The sequence below is a fragment of the Euprymna scolopes genome, chromosome 7, assembly GCF_053919585.1.
Source record: "Euprymna scolopes isolate OS-2025 chromosome 7, ASM5391958v1, whole genome shotgun sequence".
Taxonomy (NCBI): Eukaryota; Metazoa; Mollusca; class Cephalopoda; order Sepiida; family Sepiolidae; genus Euprymna; species Euprymna scolopes.
Window position 1 is genome coordinate 147,382,648 of NC_136488.1, and position 17,928 is coordinate 147,400,575.

At 35.1% G+C, this 17,928-nt stretch overlaps 1 protein-coding gene across 4 annotated transcripts in view; it reads right to left on the reverse strand.

Annotated features, from left to right (window-relative positions):
* The window catches only part of LOC145280041 (cytosolic carboxypeptidase-like protein 5), a 216,394-nt gene that overhangs the window by 15,856 nt on the left and 182,610 nt on the right, over positions 1–17,928 (reverse strand). For all 4 annotated transcript variants that reach the window (XM_080131707.1, XM_080131710.1, XM_080131709.1 and 1 more), the window contains exon 14: positions 9,642–9,952. In XM_080131707.1, the coding sequence (XP_079987833.1) occupies positions 9,642–9,952 (311 nt within the window). The remainder of the gene's footprint in view (positions 1–9,641; positions 9,953–17,928) is intronic.

The following is a 17,928-nucleotide window of genomic DNA, read 5'->3' on the forward strand; positions in this document are numbered from 1 at the left end:
GTTTTTTTAATAAGTGTAATTCTAAATATACAACAAATTTTATGTTGATACTTCAAGGTATAAACATTCTAATTTCTTATATAAAGTATATTGTTCTATTAAACTTTTATTGTATAAATAATTTAGCTTTTTGTTTTATTAAAAAAAAAAAAAGTTGAAAAGATATTTTTCGCTCAGTAGTGAGTTTTGGAAGATTGTCAGTGAAAGAAATACAGTCACCAAAAGATAAGCATTTCATTATTTCTAGTCGCCACTTGGAAAAATCACTCACAAATGTGACTGTTTCACTCACGATGTAGAGTCCCGATTCTGTTTGTTCCCCCCCCCCTCGATTCTTTTTTTTTTTTTTTTTTTTTTTTTAAGAATAAGATGTTTACTTCCTAATGCCTTAAAAAGCTTTTAAAGATCAAATGGAGCAATATAATGACCAACTTAGAATTTAGAGATGATGAAGCGATGATGAAGCGATAAAATTGTCGCCCTAGAAAAGATGACATGATTCCAGTTCCGTTTGATAAAAAATCGGTTTTCTTTTATTTTGTTGCAGACCATCTACTAGTTGGTCAGTTGTGTATACATCCTAAGAGCCTTCTATCATGTCTCAAAATGACACAATGTTCAACAAGTGAGATCAGAGATGCGTTGCCGTACAACTCATGCTCTCTACCGATCCAAGTTATGACAACATATACAAGATATGATCTTTGGTGAGGTTTCATGTGAGGGCCACATCATGCCACCTCGCATTTTCGAAGTCAGCTTGAAAGTCAACACCAAAGTGTACCTGGATGTACTGAAGAGTGTGGTGATCCCCTGGTACAATCAGGTGGCCGCTGGCAGACCGTGGGTGTGGCAGCAGGGCTCAAAAGTCTAAAGAGACCCAGGCTTGGCTTCAGAAGTAGTGCTACGACTTTGTACTCTTCTCTCACTGCCCCTTCTTCTCACTCGACCTGAACCCGCTGGACTACTTCATTTGGTCATATGTTGAAAACATCACCAACATAACCTCCCACAACACGAAAGCCAGCCTAATCACCACCATCCACCAAGTATTCACCGAGCTCACGCAGGCGCTTGTGGAAAAGACATGCTTCCAGTTCCAGACTCATATCGAGGCGGTGATGGAGGCTAAAGGCAGCTACATTGAATAGATGTCAGTTTTACTACATAATCAAGTTGAATTGATTTTTTCAATAAAATAAATGTGTTTTCTTTAAGACGACAATTTTATTGTTCTACCATGTACTCACTAACAGGTAGTATTACCAATAATCTGTAAACAATTTCTACGCTGACTTAGACATGCCCTAAGATTAGCTCCAGAGAGAACTGCTCATCAAGTGCTCTCATGGATTACTAATGGAAAAAAGAAAAGAAAGACCTAAAATGAACTGGTAGCAAACAATTAAGAGTGATTTCATTGCCATGGGAAGAAGCTGATGGGATGCGGTAGATCTGGTTTGAGACCAGATTTATATTAGGAGCAATGGACTCCACGTTTTGGCCAAGTTTCAGAAAAATCTGATGGATAGATCAAAAGTTATGGGGCAAAACGTGTCATTTTGGGGCATTTTTTACCCTTTTTGAGCCACTGGTGACACAACAGGAATTTTTGCAAAAACATTTTTTACTGTGCACATCTATTTAATGAAATACAATTTGTGGCAAAATTTCAGGAAAAACTAATGGACGGTTATCTGGTAATCATCAGGATTAATGGATGCACATATGGACGCCACTGAAAACATTGGTCCCTTTCTGATAAATCGGGGGGACCAAAATGATGATATACTTTGACACATCACTGAACATGAGAGTTTCTAAGTCTAAATCAGTAATAACAGGAGGGGTCTAATGAAAGGTTGCCAACATCCATAAATGAAATGGATATCATGAAACCAATTGAATTCAAACTTAGCAAACCCAAGTTATCAGTTTGCATTCTAGAACAATTCACTTGAAAATTAATAAAGTCATAAGTTTTATTTTAACAACACCATTACATTTTCAATTACTCTTTTGCATTGCATTTCATTGTTGGCAATGAGATGATCTCATTAAAATAAATAGGTGTGGAAGGTGATAACGTACACAGAGACATGAAATGCCGTAATGTATTATATCTATTGGTCGATATTTTGGGGAATGAGTAATTTCCATTATTATTTATGAGTTTCAGACTAGTTACCTCATCTCAGCTGTTTCAGCCATTTTGACCTTTAGGTATCAAATTTGGAAATCATAATTTTTTTTTCATTTATTAGAGCTATGGAGATACCTTGTGTGCATTCATTCTTCAAGCCTTGTGACATTCTTTTAATTTACTTGTTAAATCACCTTGCTGCCATTGTCAACTTAGGAAAGAAGCTATTGGGGGATATCTATGCAGTGTAACGGTGTGTTAAATACTTGATGAGTAAACCCATTAATGTATAAAACGTTAGATGAGAATGACAGTTGTTGAAAGGTCAGTTGGAGGCAAGTTGCTGAGATGAGGATAACCCCCCCCCCCTTAACCCTTTACCACCAGAATTTTTTTTTTATGCAATAAATTTTTTAATCATGAAATCCGCACGTGACAGAAGTAAGCACGCAACTGATGCAGGAACATAAACAAACCCTTCATTCACTTGTTGAACCATGTATAGACCTGTACTTTGAAGACCAGTTGGGCTGAGAAGCCATAAGACTAAGAAATATTTCCTTTTTGAAAGGCCACTTGAAAGTACAATTTGTCATTAAAGGGTTAACCAAGTACTTTTAAAGAAGAGACTTCACTGGTTTGGCCACACAGCATGTTGCAACACAGGAGAGTTCATTCACATACAGGGTGACCCCCCCCCCAAAAAAAAAACCGGGCCCCAACTCTAATTAGGCCGTTTCTTAGTGTTTTGTCTGAATGAAATGAAACTTTGGTCATAACTAGTTTATTATATTCAAAATATCACATCAAAACACTAGAGTCTTTGGCCTTTTTTTCTCCATTCTACGGCATATGTTCTAGATGGCCTCCATTTAGCTTTTGTTTTTTTTTTGGGCCACCCTGTAGTTCCAAAACCACTCCAAGATTGGTGAAGATGCCCAGGAGGCTAGCTGAAAATGTGGTTACACACTATCAAAGCTGATGTCAGACCTAGTTCGGGCCACAGATCTACAGTGTTTGTCACTGGTCCCAAGACTGACTGCCTATAAATATCTTGACCACTGCGGACCATTATGCATGGTTTGCATTTATCTAAGACATTGTGTTCTGTGGGAAGAGTGTACTCAACCCATCCTGAATGAATAGCAACGAAAGTAAAAAAAAAAAGAATTAAAATTAGGATTATTATATTGTAGGAATTAATAAATTGAGATGCACTGACAAGATTTGATTAAACAGTGATTATCAATCTCTCTCTCACTTACTAGTTAGTTATTTAGTATGAAGATCAAGTCAAATAAACCTCTTCTGTCTTCTGTTGACTTGATCCTTTTCAAAAATGTTAAGGAATTTTGATTTTAGTTGGCAAGACTCAGTCTGGAAGGTTCACATAGAGGCATGCACAAGAACAAATAGCTAACAAAGTATGGATACTAGCTGCGAACTTTCATGTGTTTTTGTAACTTGGTTTTCTGTATGACAAGATTTAAACGAACCAAATGTATTAAAGTAAAACCTGACCAGTAAGGATTGAGGATATGTGTTGCACTAAAAGAAATGATATGAAAATTATATGATGGATATGTAATGTGAGTGTTAAAGACCAGCTTAGATCTGATGACCTCAGAAAAATAATAAATCTGAATAGTATAGGGGAAGCATGCAGAACAGGAGACTTCGTTGGTATGGTCACATTACAAAAAGAAATGAGAATTCTTAGGTCAGCAGATATAGAACAGTTGAGATAGCAGAGTTAGTTGGCAGAGGAAGGCCAAGGGGAAACATGGGAGGAAAAGATAAGAATGTAGTCGAGAGAAAGAGGGATAGATAAAGACCTGGGCAGAGATAGGTTAATTTGGAAGTGCCAGCATGTAAAATGGATATCAAATTGATGATGATAATGATTATTTCATTGAAACTTTTAAAACAATGAATGAATTTTCTAATTGCGAGCATTTTTCGAAATATTTCAATCAAGGTATATATATATATATATTTTTTTTTAAATCTGTTAAGCAATTGGAATTTTTTTTTTTTTTTTGCTAATCTATTAATTTTAATTATATTTTTATCTCATTTATTTCATAATATTTAATTTTTTAAAAATTTATTTGTGGGGGGGATATTTTTGATTGATAAACTTCTTTGCAAGGACTTTCGGTTTGTTGAACACATTGCTACAGGACTACTTCCCTGCAGATTTCAAGTCATCTTCTAATCCAATGTCAACTACTTGTCATAAATGATCCCCATAAGAAATCAAACTTAATTTCTTCATTCACTTTAAATCCTCTCATAATATTCTTTATCTTTCAATCTTCTTAAACTTTATACTCGAGTTGTTTTTTTGGCCTTGATAAATGATAATTTATTAGTAAAATGTTTTTTAATTGTGTGACAACTTCTAGTATGTCTGCGGGTGTGTATTTCTTCAGACTTTTAAAGATTATTACGTTTCGTTTACTGTTAATGGATTATTTATTGAAATTACAAAATGCATAAGCATTAAGTATTAAAATAAGTTTTTGAAATCTAAACTGGAAAAAATTGATTTAATATAGAGAATTGAGGCGAGATAAAAAGTTTCCTACATATTACGTTATTAAAAATCTGTAACAAAACAAAGAATCACTTTAATTATGATATTTACTTTTCAAAAAGAAATTAAAAATTTATTTTTACTTAGGCCAATGTTGCCAGGAAAGTGGAAGATTCAGAAAATGCTAATGAGAACTGAGCACTACTCACGAAATGAAATCTCAAATATTAAATTGAAATTAACTTTAGTCAGAGAAAATATTCAAAAGTAATTACCCTTTTGTACCAGGAGATGTGCTTACAGTTATATCTCATAGGATTGGCGAATCTCTCAACAGAGGCAACCTTTCTAGGGCAATTGCTCTTGACATATCAAAGGCCTTTGATAGGGTATGGCATAAAGGTTTACTTCACAAGATTGCTGGAAATGTCTTCTCAATTATTAAATCATTTCTCTCTGATAGGTTCAAAAGAGTAGTAGTTGATGGGCAAAAATTAGAAGCTCACAGTATTAATACTGGAGTCCCTCATGGGTCCATCCTGGGGCCAACACTTTTTCTGATCTACATTAATGATCTTCCAAATCACATTCTTACATCATTTGTAGACATTTATGCTGATGACACTACCATCTATGTTAGCACATCTAAGACCGTAAACGACCAAGTTCTCACCGATTGTCTTTTCTCTGATCTTGAGCACATGGTACAATGGGGAAAGGAGTGGCTGGTTACTTTTAATGCATCTAAAATCAAGCTTCTATCTTTACATCATCAACGTTCTGATCCCCATTTGGCATCAATTGAAATGAATGGCTCTCGTCTTGGGGAGGCCTTAAGTTGTGACAAGCTTCTGGCTTGACCATTACTCCTGATCTTAAATGGAGCACGTACATCAAATCTGTTGCCACGGCTGCTGGAAAAATGGTGGGATCCTTCTATCGATCCAGTAGATATCTCACTGCTGATGCAATTCTCTATCTATATAAGAGCCAGGTACGTCCAAGGATGGAGTACTGTTGCCACATCTGGGTAGGAGCTGTTAGAAAGGACTTGTCCTGCCTTGATAGAGTTCAAAATAGACTTTGTAGCCTCATAGGAGTTGTCCTTTTCTCTTCCCTGCGACCTCTATCTCATGGAAAAGATGTTGCGAGTTTGTCTCTGCTTTATCGTTATTTTCAGGGAAAGTGCTCGACTGAGCTTCAATCTATGGTTCCCCCTCACCAAACTTTTACAAGAAACACTCATCTAGCTGAAAATACTATCCATAATTCCCCCAACTCTTTATCTGTACTTAAACCTAAACATAGATTCCATGAACAAAGCTTCTTTCTTAGAACTACACGCCTGTGGAATTGTCTTCCGTTTTCCTGCTTTCCAGCTGACTACAATATGGTTGTCTTCAAGTCCAACGTAAACAAGTTCTTAAGTCGTTCCACTTAAGTTAAAAAATTTACCGAATTTCCATCACTAACGATTACTATATTGTCCAATTGACTGTGACTACTGTATACTCTTAACCCTTATCCTCGAGTGGTCTCTGGGCCTGATAAGTGGTTATACCTATGTAAAAAAAAATAAATAAATAACAAGGTTCTCCCATGGATTCTTTTGACTAGATTAACCTGAATCATACCAGAGTTGAAGTTAAACTTTTCACATACACATAGCACCTGGTTAGGTTGGTATAAAAACCTTTTTATTTTCTCAGTTATTAAATACTTTCGTGAAATAACGTCTTTCTGAATTGATAGATAAGACCTTATCCCTATATATATAATAAAAACTTTGCAGTTTTCCCCCCTGGACCAAAATACTGTAGGTTTATTATGTCTACACTATTAGCCAATATGTTATGTAACTCTAGAACGATATTTCAGAACCATTAATTAGTAATATTAAAACCATACATTTACTCCTAGGATTAACATCATCATCGCAATCATCTACAGAAGTAGTTTCCAAGTTTCCCACTAACCACCAAATCCTACCACTGTTCCCCTCTTACACATATTTTTACTCATAAGGTACTTATATTGGGAACTCTCCCTTCATAACTGATCCTTAAACTCATAGACACAGCATTCACCTTCCATTCCTCTAAACACAAAATACTAATGTCTCCCCAGACATGTTCCTTTCTTTCTGATTGGCTGATACTTGACATTCTCCTATTCCGGAATGGAACTAAATCCATTATTTAATGAACATTTCGCCAAACTTAAACTTATTGTCCTTGCTTACCGCTACATAAATACAAGGTGACCCCAAAATACGGGCCCCAACTCTAATTAGGCCCCGTTTCTTAGTGTTTTGTCCGAATTAAATGAAACTTTGGTCATAACTAGTTTATTATATTCAAAACATCACATCAAAACACTAGGGTCTTTGGCCTTTTTTTCTCCATTCTACAGCATATGTTCTAGATGGCCTCCATTTAGCTTTTTTTTTTTGGTCACCCTATACAATTACATTTTAACCAACTAAAAAGCATTGAAAAATACTTGATCCAAAACTTATAATCCACATTTCCTTTATGTTACGTTTATGGTGTTTCCTTATTTTCACCTTGCGCTAAATACGCATTACATTCTGTGTTTTTTTTTCTTCATTTCTCTCAGTTTTTCTTATTATTGAATTTAAAGAGTTTTATTTGTCTTTTTTCTTTTCCTTTTTTATTATCAAAATAAAACGAAACCTTCATTTTTTTTGTTTGAGTGTTTTCCTTTTGTTTGTTATTTAGGTTTATTTACATTTGTTTACTTTTTGTTATATATATATAAGTTATAAAATATATATGGCGATTAAGCTACACTGAATATTCCGCATTTAATCCACTCTAGGACTCTTCAGGCATATGCGCATAAGCCTGAAGAGTCCTAGAGTGGATGAAGCGCAAAATATTCAGTGTAGCTTAATCGCCATATATATTTTATAACTTACTAACTAGCTCTACCTACGTATTGAGCACTTGTGAAGTAAATACTTAAAGTTTACACATAAGTTTATACTTTCATATATTAATTTTATGTGAGTAAATGAAGTAGTTTTATATATATATATATATATATATACACACACACATATACATTGTTATGGTGATAAGTGAAATATTTGACACCAACAATAGGAGAAAGAGGAGGTCATTATTTATAAATGTACCATACTGTATTTCTTTGTTTTCACCTTGCGTTAAATATGGATAACATTCTGTGATTTTTTTCTCAATTTCTCTCAGTTTTTCTTATTATCGAATTCAAACAACTTTATTTGTTTTTTTTTGTCTCCTTTTTATTTGTTTTTTTTTTATATTATCAAAATGGAAAGAAAAACCTTCATTTTTTTTGGGGGGGGAGGGTGTTTTCCTTTGGATTGTTATTCAGATTTATTTACTTGTTTATTTTCCTTTTATTTTTTTGTGTGTGTTATAGTGATAATTAATTGCAGTAATTAATAAAAAATTTATTAAAAGATAAATACATGGAAGAAGTTTCATTTAATTTCCTTAGGATAGGATTCCATGTTTTAGTTCTTAAATACATTTTTGTTTCTTAATAAAACTTTGAGACAAACTATTTTTAGTCGCAGAGGCCGGTAAGTAATCAGTCAACATTACCACAGCTTCAACGAATAAATGAGTGTTTTTTTTCACCTCTCTCCATCCGAGGTGCCTACTGCGTTAAATTTTTTTATTCTTTGTCCCCCCCATTGCTGCTATTTTGTATTTATTTATTTTTTTTATGACTGGAGGTTGCTCAATATCCTTATTACACCACCTCTCTCCACCTGTTCTTGACATTTCAATAGTCGTTCTTACCATGAAGATTAGGGGGAAATTGTTGGAGACAAGGCATGAAGCCACTTGATGTAAGGAGCTAAGAAGAACAAAATATGATTATTGTAAAAACAGGAAATGCCTATTGACCTAAGCCTTGAAAAGATCACAGCTGTAGGTAGAAGAAAAACAGTGAACAGTCAGAAAGTTCCACAATCTTGCAGTTCCTGGAAAGAAGATAATACAATAGGAAACTGTATTAAAATTAGGTATTAAAACAGAGAATTGATGGTGACCTCTAGACCAACAAGTGAAACGAGGTGGAAAAAAATGAAGCCGGGAAAAGATCAAACAATTCTGAAGAACACATGCCATAATAGTATTTATAAAAAAGACTGAGACTAGCCACATCACGTCTGTGTGAGGGAGGTTGCAGTGAAGAAGAAAGTGTGGGGTCAATCCAATTACACATACGTTTCTGCACTCTATAAAGAACCTTCAAATGAGTAAAAGATTCACCAACCCAAATATTTGAGGTAAATAATTAAAATATATATATATATATATATAAAAGAACAAAGAATTAATAAAACATGTTAAAACACTTTAAGAAGAGTTAAAAATATTTAATTTTCAAAAAGGAGACACAAATTAAGTGTATTGTCCTTAATCCGCAGAGTTCTGAAGAAATACTTTTCTTCTCATCAGAGAGTAGGAATTAGCAAAATGTGGAATTGGATTTTGCTTGCAAAGTATTTAATGAAACTACAAGTAAGCCATAGAGCCTACTTGGTAAAAGTTAAAAAATAGTGAAGCAGATTATATATATATATATGTATATATATATATATATATATATATATATTATTAATTTTTGACTTTCTTCAATATTTAATAGAATAAAATACATTCATGACAATAACATAATGGAAGAGAGAAAAAAAAAAGAGGCTAGTTCAAATCAAATATCGATATGTCAGATGGATTGCTATTGAGGTATGAAATCAAAAACTCTGACAACATAAATTAACATGTTAAATGTTTATATTTTTTAGGGGTTAGTGGAGCTCATTAAAAGTAGAAAAAGTAAATTATTGACTAAAATAAGAGATGTCTAAGGAAGTATAATAAATAAATAATAGTTACATTTCCTAAAAGTAAAATCAATAGTTGATAAGAGCTTTACCTTGGTAGTTCACCGGTTGTTAATTCAGCAGGCAGCTTTCTGTTGATATCAGAAGTGGAAGAAGCAGCACATGCACCTCCTTGTTTGATCAGGTCAGTCGATAGTTTTTTCTTGTTGGAATGGTCCGAAGGTGAATGAGTATTTCTCTGTTTAAAACTCTGGTTGCGAGCAACGTTACTAAATTTTGTACTGTCTATTGAGCGACTGTTGTGACGCGTCATCAAGCCATGGCTATCACTGGAACCAGACATGGAACGTATTAAGCTGGGCCGACTGGAAGATTTCTTATGTAAAGAGGAGTTTGCTGGAGCCTGTACAAGAAAAAAAAAAAATACAATAACAAAATAAGATTTTTGATTTCCGTTATCTATTTTACTACTTGCGCAGTTATTTCCCTTTAAGAAAAGAAAATTAATTTCATCTCCTTACAGCAGCACTTTTTATCTTTGGGTAACTACTAGTGGAAGGTAGTCATCAGTCGTGTTAGTTGTGTGATATTGTACTAATCAGTCGTGTTAGTTGTGTGATATTGTACTAATCAGCCGTGTTAGTTGTGTGATATTGTACTAATCAGCCGTGTTAGTTGTGTGATATTGTACTAATCAGTCGTGTTAGTTGTGTGATATTGTACTAATCAGCCGTGTTAGTTGTGTGATATTGTACTAATCAGTCGTGTTAGTTGTGTGATATTGTACTAATCAGCCGTGTTAGTTGTGTGATATTGTACTAATCAGCCGTGTTAGTTGTGTGATATTGTACTAATCAGTCGTGTTAGTTGTGTGATATTGTACTAATCAGTCGTGTTAGTTGTGTGATATTGTTGTAATCAGCCGTGTTAGTTGTGTGATATTGTACTAATCAGCCATGTTAGTTGTGTGATATTGTACTAATCAGTCGTGTTAGTTGTGTGATATTGTACTAATCAGTCGTGTTAGTTGTGTGATATTGTACTAATCAGTCGTGTTAGTTGTGTGATATTGTACTAATCAGTCGTGTTAGTTGTGTGATATTGTACTAATCAGTCGTGTTAGTTGTGTGATATTGTACTAATCAGTCGTGTTAGTTGTGTGATAGTGTACTAATCAGTCGTGTTAGTTGTGTGATATTGTACTAATCAGTCGTGTTAGTTGTGTGATAGTGTACTAATCAGTCGTGTTAGTTGTGTGATAGTGTACTAATCAGTCGTGTTAGTTGTGTGATATTGTACTAATCAGTCGTGTTAGTTGTGTGATAGTGTACTAATCAGTCGTGTTAGTTGTGTGATAGTGTACTAATCAGTCGTGTTAGTTGTGTGATAGTGTACTAATCAGTCGTGTTAGTTGTGTGATAGTGTACTAATCAGTCGTGTTAGTTGTGTGATATTGTACTAATCAGTCGTGTTAGTTGTGTGATAGTGTACTAATCAGTCGTGTTAGTTGTGTGATAGTGTACTAATCAGTCGTGTTAGTTGTGTGATATTGTACTAATCAGTCGTGTTAGTTGTGTGATATTGTACTAATCAGTCGTGTTAGTTGTGTGATATTGTACTAATCAGTCGTGTTAGTTGTGTGATATTGTACTAATCAGTCGTGTTAGTTGTGTGATAGTGTACTAATCAGTCGTGTTAGTTGTGTGATAGTGTACTAATCAGTCGTGTTAGTTGTGTGATATTGTACTAATCAGTCGTGTTAGTTGTGTGATATTGTACCAATCAGTCGTGTTAGTTGTGTGATATTGTAACAATCAGTCGTGTTAGTTGTGTGATATTGTACCAATCAGTCGTGTTAGTTGTGTGATAGTGTACCAATCAGTCGTGTTAGTTGTGTGATAGTGTACCAATCAGTCGTGTTAGTTGTTTGATGTTGTACCAATCAGTCCTGTTAGTTGTGTGATATTGTACTAATCAGTCGTGTTAGTTGTGTGATATTGTACTAATCAGTCATGTTAGTTGTGTGATATTGTACTAATCAGTCGTGTTAGTTGTGTGATATTGTACTAATCAGTCGTGTTAGTTGTGTGATAGTGTACTAATCAGTCGTGTTAGTTGTGTGATAGTGTACTAATCAGTCGTGTTAGTTGTGTGATATTGTACTAATCAGTCGTGTTAGTTGTGTGATATTGTACCAATCAGTCGTGTTAGTTGTGTGATATTGTACCAATCAGTCGTGTTAGTTGTGTGATATTGTACCAATCAGTCGTGTTAGTTGTGTGATAGTGTACCAATCAGTCGTGTTAGTTGTGTGATAGTGTACCAATCAGTCGTGTTAGTTGTGTGATAGTGTACCAATCAGTCGTGTTAGTTGTGTGATAGTGTACCAATCAGTCCTGTTAGTTGTGTGATAGTGTACTAATCAGTCATGTTAGTTGTGTGATGTTGTACTAATCAGTCGTGTTAGTTGTGTGATATTGTACTAATCAGTCATGTTAGTTGTGTGATGTTGTACTAATCAGTCGTGTTAGTTGTGTGATATTGTACTAATCAGTCATGTTAGTTGTGTGATAGTGTACTAATCAGTCGTGTTAGTTGTGTGATAGTGTACTAATCAGTCCTGTTAGTTGTGTGATATTGTACTAATCAGTCGTGTTAGTTGTGTGATATTGTACTAATCAGTCGTGTTAGTTGTGTGATATTGTACTAATCAGTCGTGTTAGTTGTGTGATAGTGTACTAATCAGTCGTGTTAGTTGTGTGATAGTGTACTAATCAGTCGTGTTAGTTGTGTGATAGTGTACTAATCAGTCGTGTTAGTTGTGTGATAGTGTACTAATCAGTCGTGTTAGTTGTGTGATATTGTACTAATCAGTCGTGTTAGTTGTGTGATAGTGTACTAATCAGTCGTGTTAGTTGTGTGATAGTGTACTAATCAGTCGTGTTAGTTGTGTGATATTGTACTAATCAGTCGTGTTAGTTGTGTGATATTGTACTAATCAGTCGTGTTAGTTTTGTGATATTGTACTAATCAGTCGTGTTAGTTGTGTGATATTGTACTAATCAGTCGTGTTAGTTGTGTGATATTGTACTAATCAGTCGTGTTAGTTCTGTGATATTGTACTAATCAGTCGTGTTAGTTCTGTGATATTGTACTAATCAGTCGTGTTAGTTGTGTGATATTGTACTAATCAGTCGTGTTAGTTGTGTGATATTGTACTAATCAGTCGTGTTAGTTGTGTGATATTGTACTAATCAGTCGTGTTAGTTGTGTGATATTGTACTAATCAGTCGTGTTAGTTGTGTGATAGTGTACTAATCAGTCGTGTTAGTTGTGTGATAGTGTACTAATCAGTCGTGTTAGTTGTGTGATAGTGTACTAATCAGTCCTGTTAGTTGTGTGATAGTGTACTAATCAGTCGTGTTAGTTGTGTGATATTGTACTAATCAGTCGTGTTAGTTGTGTGATATTGTACTAATCAGTCGTGTTAGTTGTGTGATATTGTACTAATCAGTCGTGTTAGTTGTGTGATATTGTACTAATCAGTTGTGTTAGTTGTGTGATAGTGTACTAATCAGTCGTGTTAGTTGTGTGATAGTGTACTAATCAGTCGTGTTAGTTGTGTGATAGTGTACTAATCAGTCCTGTTAGTTTTGTGATGTACTAATCAGTCCTGTTAGTTGTGTGATATTGTACTAATCAGTCGTGTTAGTTGTGTGATATTGTACTAATCAGTCGTGTTAGTTCTGTGATATTGTACTAATCAGTCGTGTTAGTTGTGTGATATTGTACTAATCAGTCCTGTTAGGTGTGTGATATTGTACTAATCAGTCGTGTTAGTTGTGTGATATTGTACTAATCAGTCGTGTTAGTTGTGTGATATTGTACTAATCAGTCGTGTTAGTTGTGTGATAGTGTACTAATCAGTCGTGTTAGTTGTGTGATAGTGTACTAATCAGTCGTGTTAGTTGTGTGATAGTGTACTAATCAGTCCTGTTAGTTGTGTGATAGTGTACTAATCAGTCGTGTTAGTTGTGTGATGTTGTGCTAATCAGTCGTGTTAGTTGTGTGATATTGTACTAATCAGTCGTGTTAGTTGTGTGATATTGCACTAATCAGTCGTGTTAGTTGTGTGATATTGCACTAATCAGTCGTGTTAGTTGTGTGATATTGCACTAATCAGTCGTGTTAGTTGTGTGATATTGCACTAATCAGTCGTGTTAGTTGTGTGATATTGCACTAATCAGTCGTGTTAGTTGTGTGATATTGCACTTATCAGTCGTGTTAGTTGTGTGATATTGCACTTATCAGTCGTGTTAGTTGTGTGATATTGCACTAATCAGTCGTGTTAGTTGTGTGATATTGTACTAATCAGTCGTGTTAGTTGTGTGATATTGCACTAATCAGTCGTGTTAGTTGTGTGATATTGTACTAATCAGTCGTGTTAGTTGTGTGATAGTGTACTAATCAGTCGTGTTAGTTGTGTGATATTGTACTAATCAGTCGTGTTAGTTGTGTGATATTGCACTAATCAGTCGTGTTAGTTGTGTGATATTGCACTAATCAGTCGTGTTAGTTGTGTGATATTGCACTAATCAGTCGTGTTAGTTGTGTGATATTGCACTAATCAGTCGTGTTAGTTGTGTGATATTGAACTAATCAGTCGTGTTAGTTGTGTGATATTGAACTAATCAGTCGTGTTAGTTGTGTGATATTGCACTAATCAGTCGTGTTAGTTGTGTGATATTGTACTAATCAGTCGTGTTAGTTGTGTGATATTGTACTAATCAGTCGTGTTATTTGTGTGATATTGTACTAATCAGTCGTGTTAGTTGTGTGATAGTGTACTAATCAGTCGTGTTAGTTGTGTGATAGTGTACTAATCAGTCGTGTTAGTTGTGTGATATTGTACTAATCAGTCGTGTTAGTTGTGTGATATTGTACTAATCAGTCGTGTTAGTTGTGTGATAGTGTACTAATCAGTCGTGTTAGTTGTGTGATAGTGTACTAATCAGTCGTGTTAGTTGTGTGATAGTGTACTAATCAGTCGTGTTAGTTGTGTGATATTGTACTAATCAGTCGTGTTAGTTGTGTGATATTGTACTAATCAGTCGTGTTAGTTGTGTGATAGTGTACTAATCAGTCGTGTTAGTTGTGTGATAGTGTACTAATCAGTCGTGTTAGTTGTGTGATAGTGTACTAATCAGTCGTGTTAGTTGTGTGATAGTGTACTAATCAGTCGTGTTAGTTGTGTGATATTGTACTAATCAGTCGTGTTAGTTGTGTGATATTGTACCAATCAGTCGTGTTAGTTGTGTGATATTGTAACAATCAGTCGTGTTAGTTGTGTGATATTGTACCAATCAGTCGTGTTAGTTGTGTGATAGTGTACCAATCAGTCGTCTTAGTTGTGTGATAGTGTACCAATCAGTCGTGTTAGTTGTTTGATATTGTACCAATCAGTCCTGTTAGTTGTGTGATAGTGTACTAATCAGTCATGTTAGTTGTGTGATGTTGTACTAATCAGTCGTGTTAGTTGTGTGATATTGTACTAATCAGTCATGTTAGTTGTGTGATGTTGTACTAATCAGTCGTGTTAGTTGTGTGATATTGTACTAATCAGTCATGTTAGTTGTGTGATAGTGTACTAATCAGTCGTGTTAGTTGTGTGATAGTGTACTAATCAGTCCTGTTAGTTGTGTGATATTGTACTAATCAGTCGTGTTAGTTGTGTGATATTGTACTAATCAGTCGTGTTAGTTGTGTGATAGTGTACTAATCAGTCGTGTTAGTTGTGTGATAGTGTACTAATCAGTCGTGTTAGTTGTGTGATAGTGTACTAATCAGTCGTGTTAGTTGTGTGATAGTGTACTAATCAGTCGTGTTAGTTGTGTGATAGTGTACTAATCAGTCGTGTTAGTTGTGTGATATTGTACTAATCAGTCGTGTTAGTTGTGTTATATTGTACTAATCAGTCGTGTTAGTTGTGTTATATTGTACTAATCAGTCATGTTAGTTGTGTGATGTTGTACTAATCAGTCGTGTTAGTTGTGTGATATTGTACTAATCAGTCATGTTAGTTGTGTGATAGTGTACTAATCAGTCGTGTTAGTTGTGTGATAGTGTACTAATCAGTCCTGTTAGTTGTGTGATATTGTACTAATCAGTCGTGTTAGTTGTGTGATATTGTACTAATCAGTCGTGTTAGTTGTGTGATATTGTACTAATCAGTCGTGTTAGTTGTGTGATAGTGTACTAATCAGTCGTGTTAGTTGTGTGATAGTGTACTAATCAGTCGTGTTAGTTGTGTGATAGTGTACTAATCAGTCGTGTTAGTTGTGTGATAGTGTACTAATCAGTCGTGTTAGTTGTGTGATAGTGTACTAATCAGTCGTGTTAGTTGTGTGATATTGTACTAATCAGTCGTGTTAGTTGTGTGATATTGTACTAATCAGTCGTGTTAGTTGTGTGATATTGTACTAATCAGTCGTGTTAGTTGTGTGATAGTGTACTAATCAGTCGTGTTAGTTGTGTGATAGTGTACTAATCAGTCGTGTTAGTTGTGTGATATTGTACTAATCAGTCGTGTTAGTTGTGTGATAGTGTACTAATCAGTCGTGTTAGTTGTGTGATAGTGTACTAATCAGTCGTGTTAGTTGTTTGATAGTGTACTAATCAGTCGTGTTAGTTGTGTGATATTGTACTAATCAGTCGTGTTAGTTGTGTGATATTGTACTAATCAGTCGTGTTAGTTGTGTGATATTGTACTAATCAGTCGTGTTAGTTGTGTGATAGTGTACTAATCAGTCGTGTTAGTTGTGTGATAGTGTACTAATCAGTCGTGTTAGTTGTGTGATAGTGTACTAATCAGTCGTGTTAGTTGTGTGATAGTGTACTAATCAGTCGTGTTAGTTGTGTGATAGTGTACTAATCAGTCGTGTTAGTTGTGTGATAGTGTACTAATCAGTCGTGTTAGTTGTGTGATAGTGTACTAATCAGTCGTGTTAGTTGTGTGATAGTGTACTAATCAGTCGTGTTAGTTGTGTGATATTGTACTAATCAGTCGTGTTAGTTGTGTGATATTGTACTAATCAGTCGTGTTAGTTTTGTGATATTGTACTAATCAGTCGTGTTAGTTGTGTGATATTGTACTAATCAGTCGTGTTAGTTGTGTGATATTGTACTAATCAGTCGTGTTAGTTGTGTGATATTGTACTAATCAGTCGTGTTAGTTGTGTGATATTGTACTAATCAGTCGTGTTAGTTGTGTGATATTGCACTAATCAGTCGTGTTAGTTGTGTGATAGTGTACTAATCAGTCGTGTTAGTTGTGTGATATTGTACTAATCAGTCGTGTTAGTTGTGTGATATTGTACTAATCAGTCGTGTTAGTTGTGTGATATTGTACTAATCAGTCGTGTTAGTTGTGTGATATTGTACTAATCAGTCGTGTTAGTTGTGTGATATTGTACTAATCAGTTGTGTTAGTTGTGTGATATTGTACAGAAACGAGTGCTGAGCCTCTAATCAGTTTTTACTCGCCCATCTTCAGTGTTTTTTTTTAATTGCCTTTTCCCCCCCTAAACAAGGCACAGTGCCACTTTGATGTAGGAGCTACTATCTAGGACATCATTTGCAGGGACACTATGTAGAGAGTTGAGCAGCAAGATGTCTGTCTGTTTACATTACACTTTAATTTCTGCATGTCAGTACAGTCAGGGAAGCAGGGACCCAGAAGGAAATTTTAAAGTATAGCAGTTCGAGGGAAGAAACTATTACAGTAGAAGGCTTTTTTTTACATCTAGGGGTCTCTATTGTGTAGGGGTGGGACTTTGCTGCTTGCCAGGTTTGTTGGGGGGGTATTCACGTTGAGAGGGTACAAAGGCTTGTAGTTCGTCAAAGTATCTACCATTAAAATACTTGTAAAACAGGCAGAGGGATGCAATATTTCATCAATGGGGCAGAGATGGAAGCTTAGATGACAGTTCAAGACATATCAGGTTGGTGACTTTTGTGAACCCTGTCCAAGAGGGAGAGATTAGTAGCAGATGCACCAGCCCAAATGTGACAGCAATACTAAATACATGGGCGAATTGTGACCTTGTAGAGGTACAGGATATCTTCAGGCGTAAGTAACTTTCTAGCATGGTAGAGCAAGCCCACCTTCTTTGCATCAACCTTGGCAATGCTCTCGATGTATCTGTTCCAATTTATGTTCCCTGTGAATGTTAAGCCAAGGAATTTGAATGAAGTATTTTCAGGTAATGTATCTTTAGCCATTGCTATTGGTGGTTGAGAAGATTTCTTGTAATTATTAAAGGAAACGAGCTTAGTCTTGGCAGCATTGAATGTTACCATCCATTTTTTACCTCATTTCAC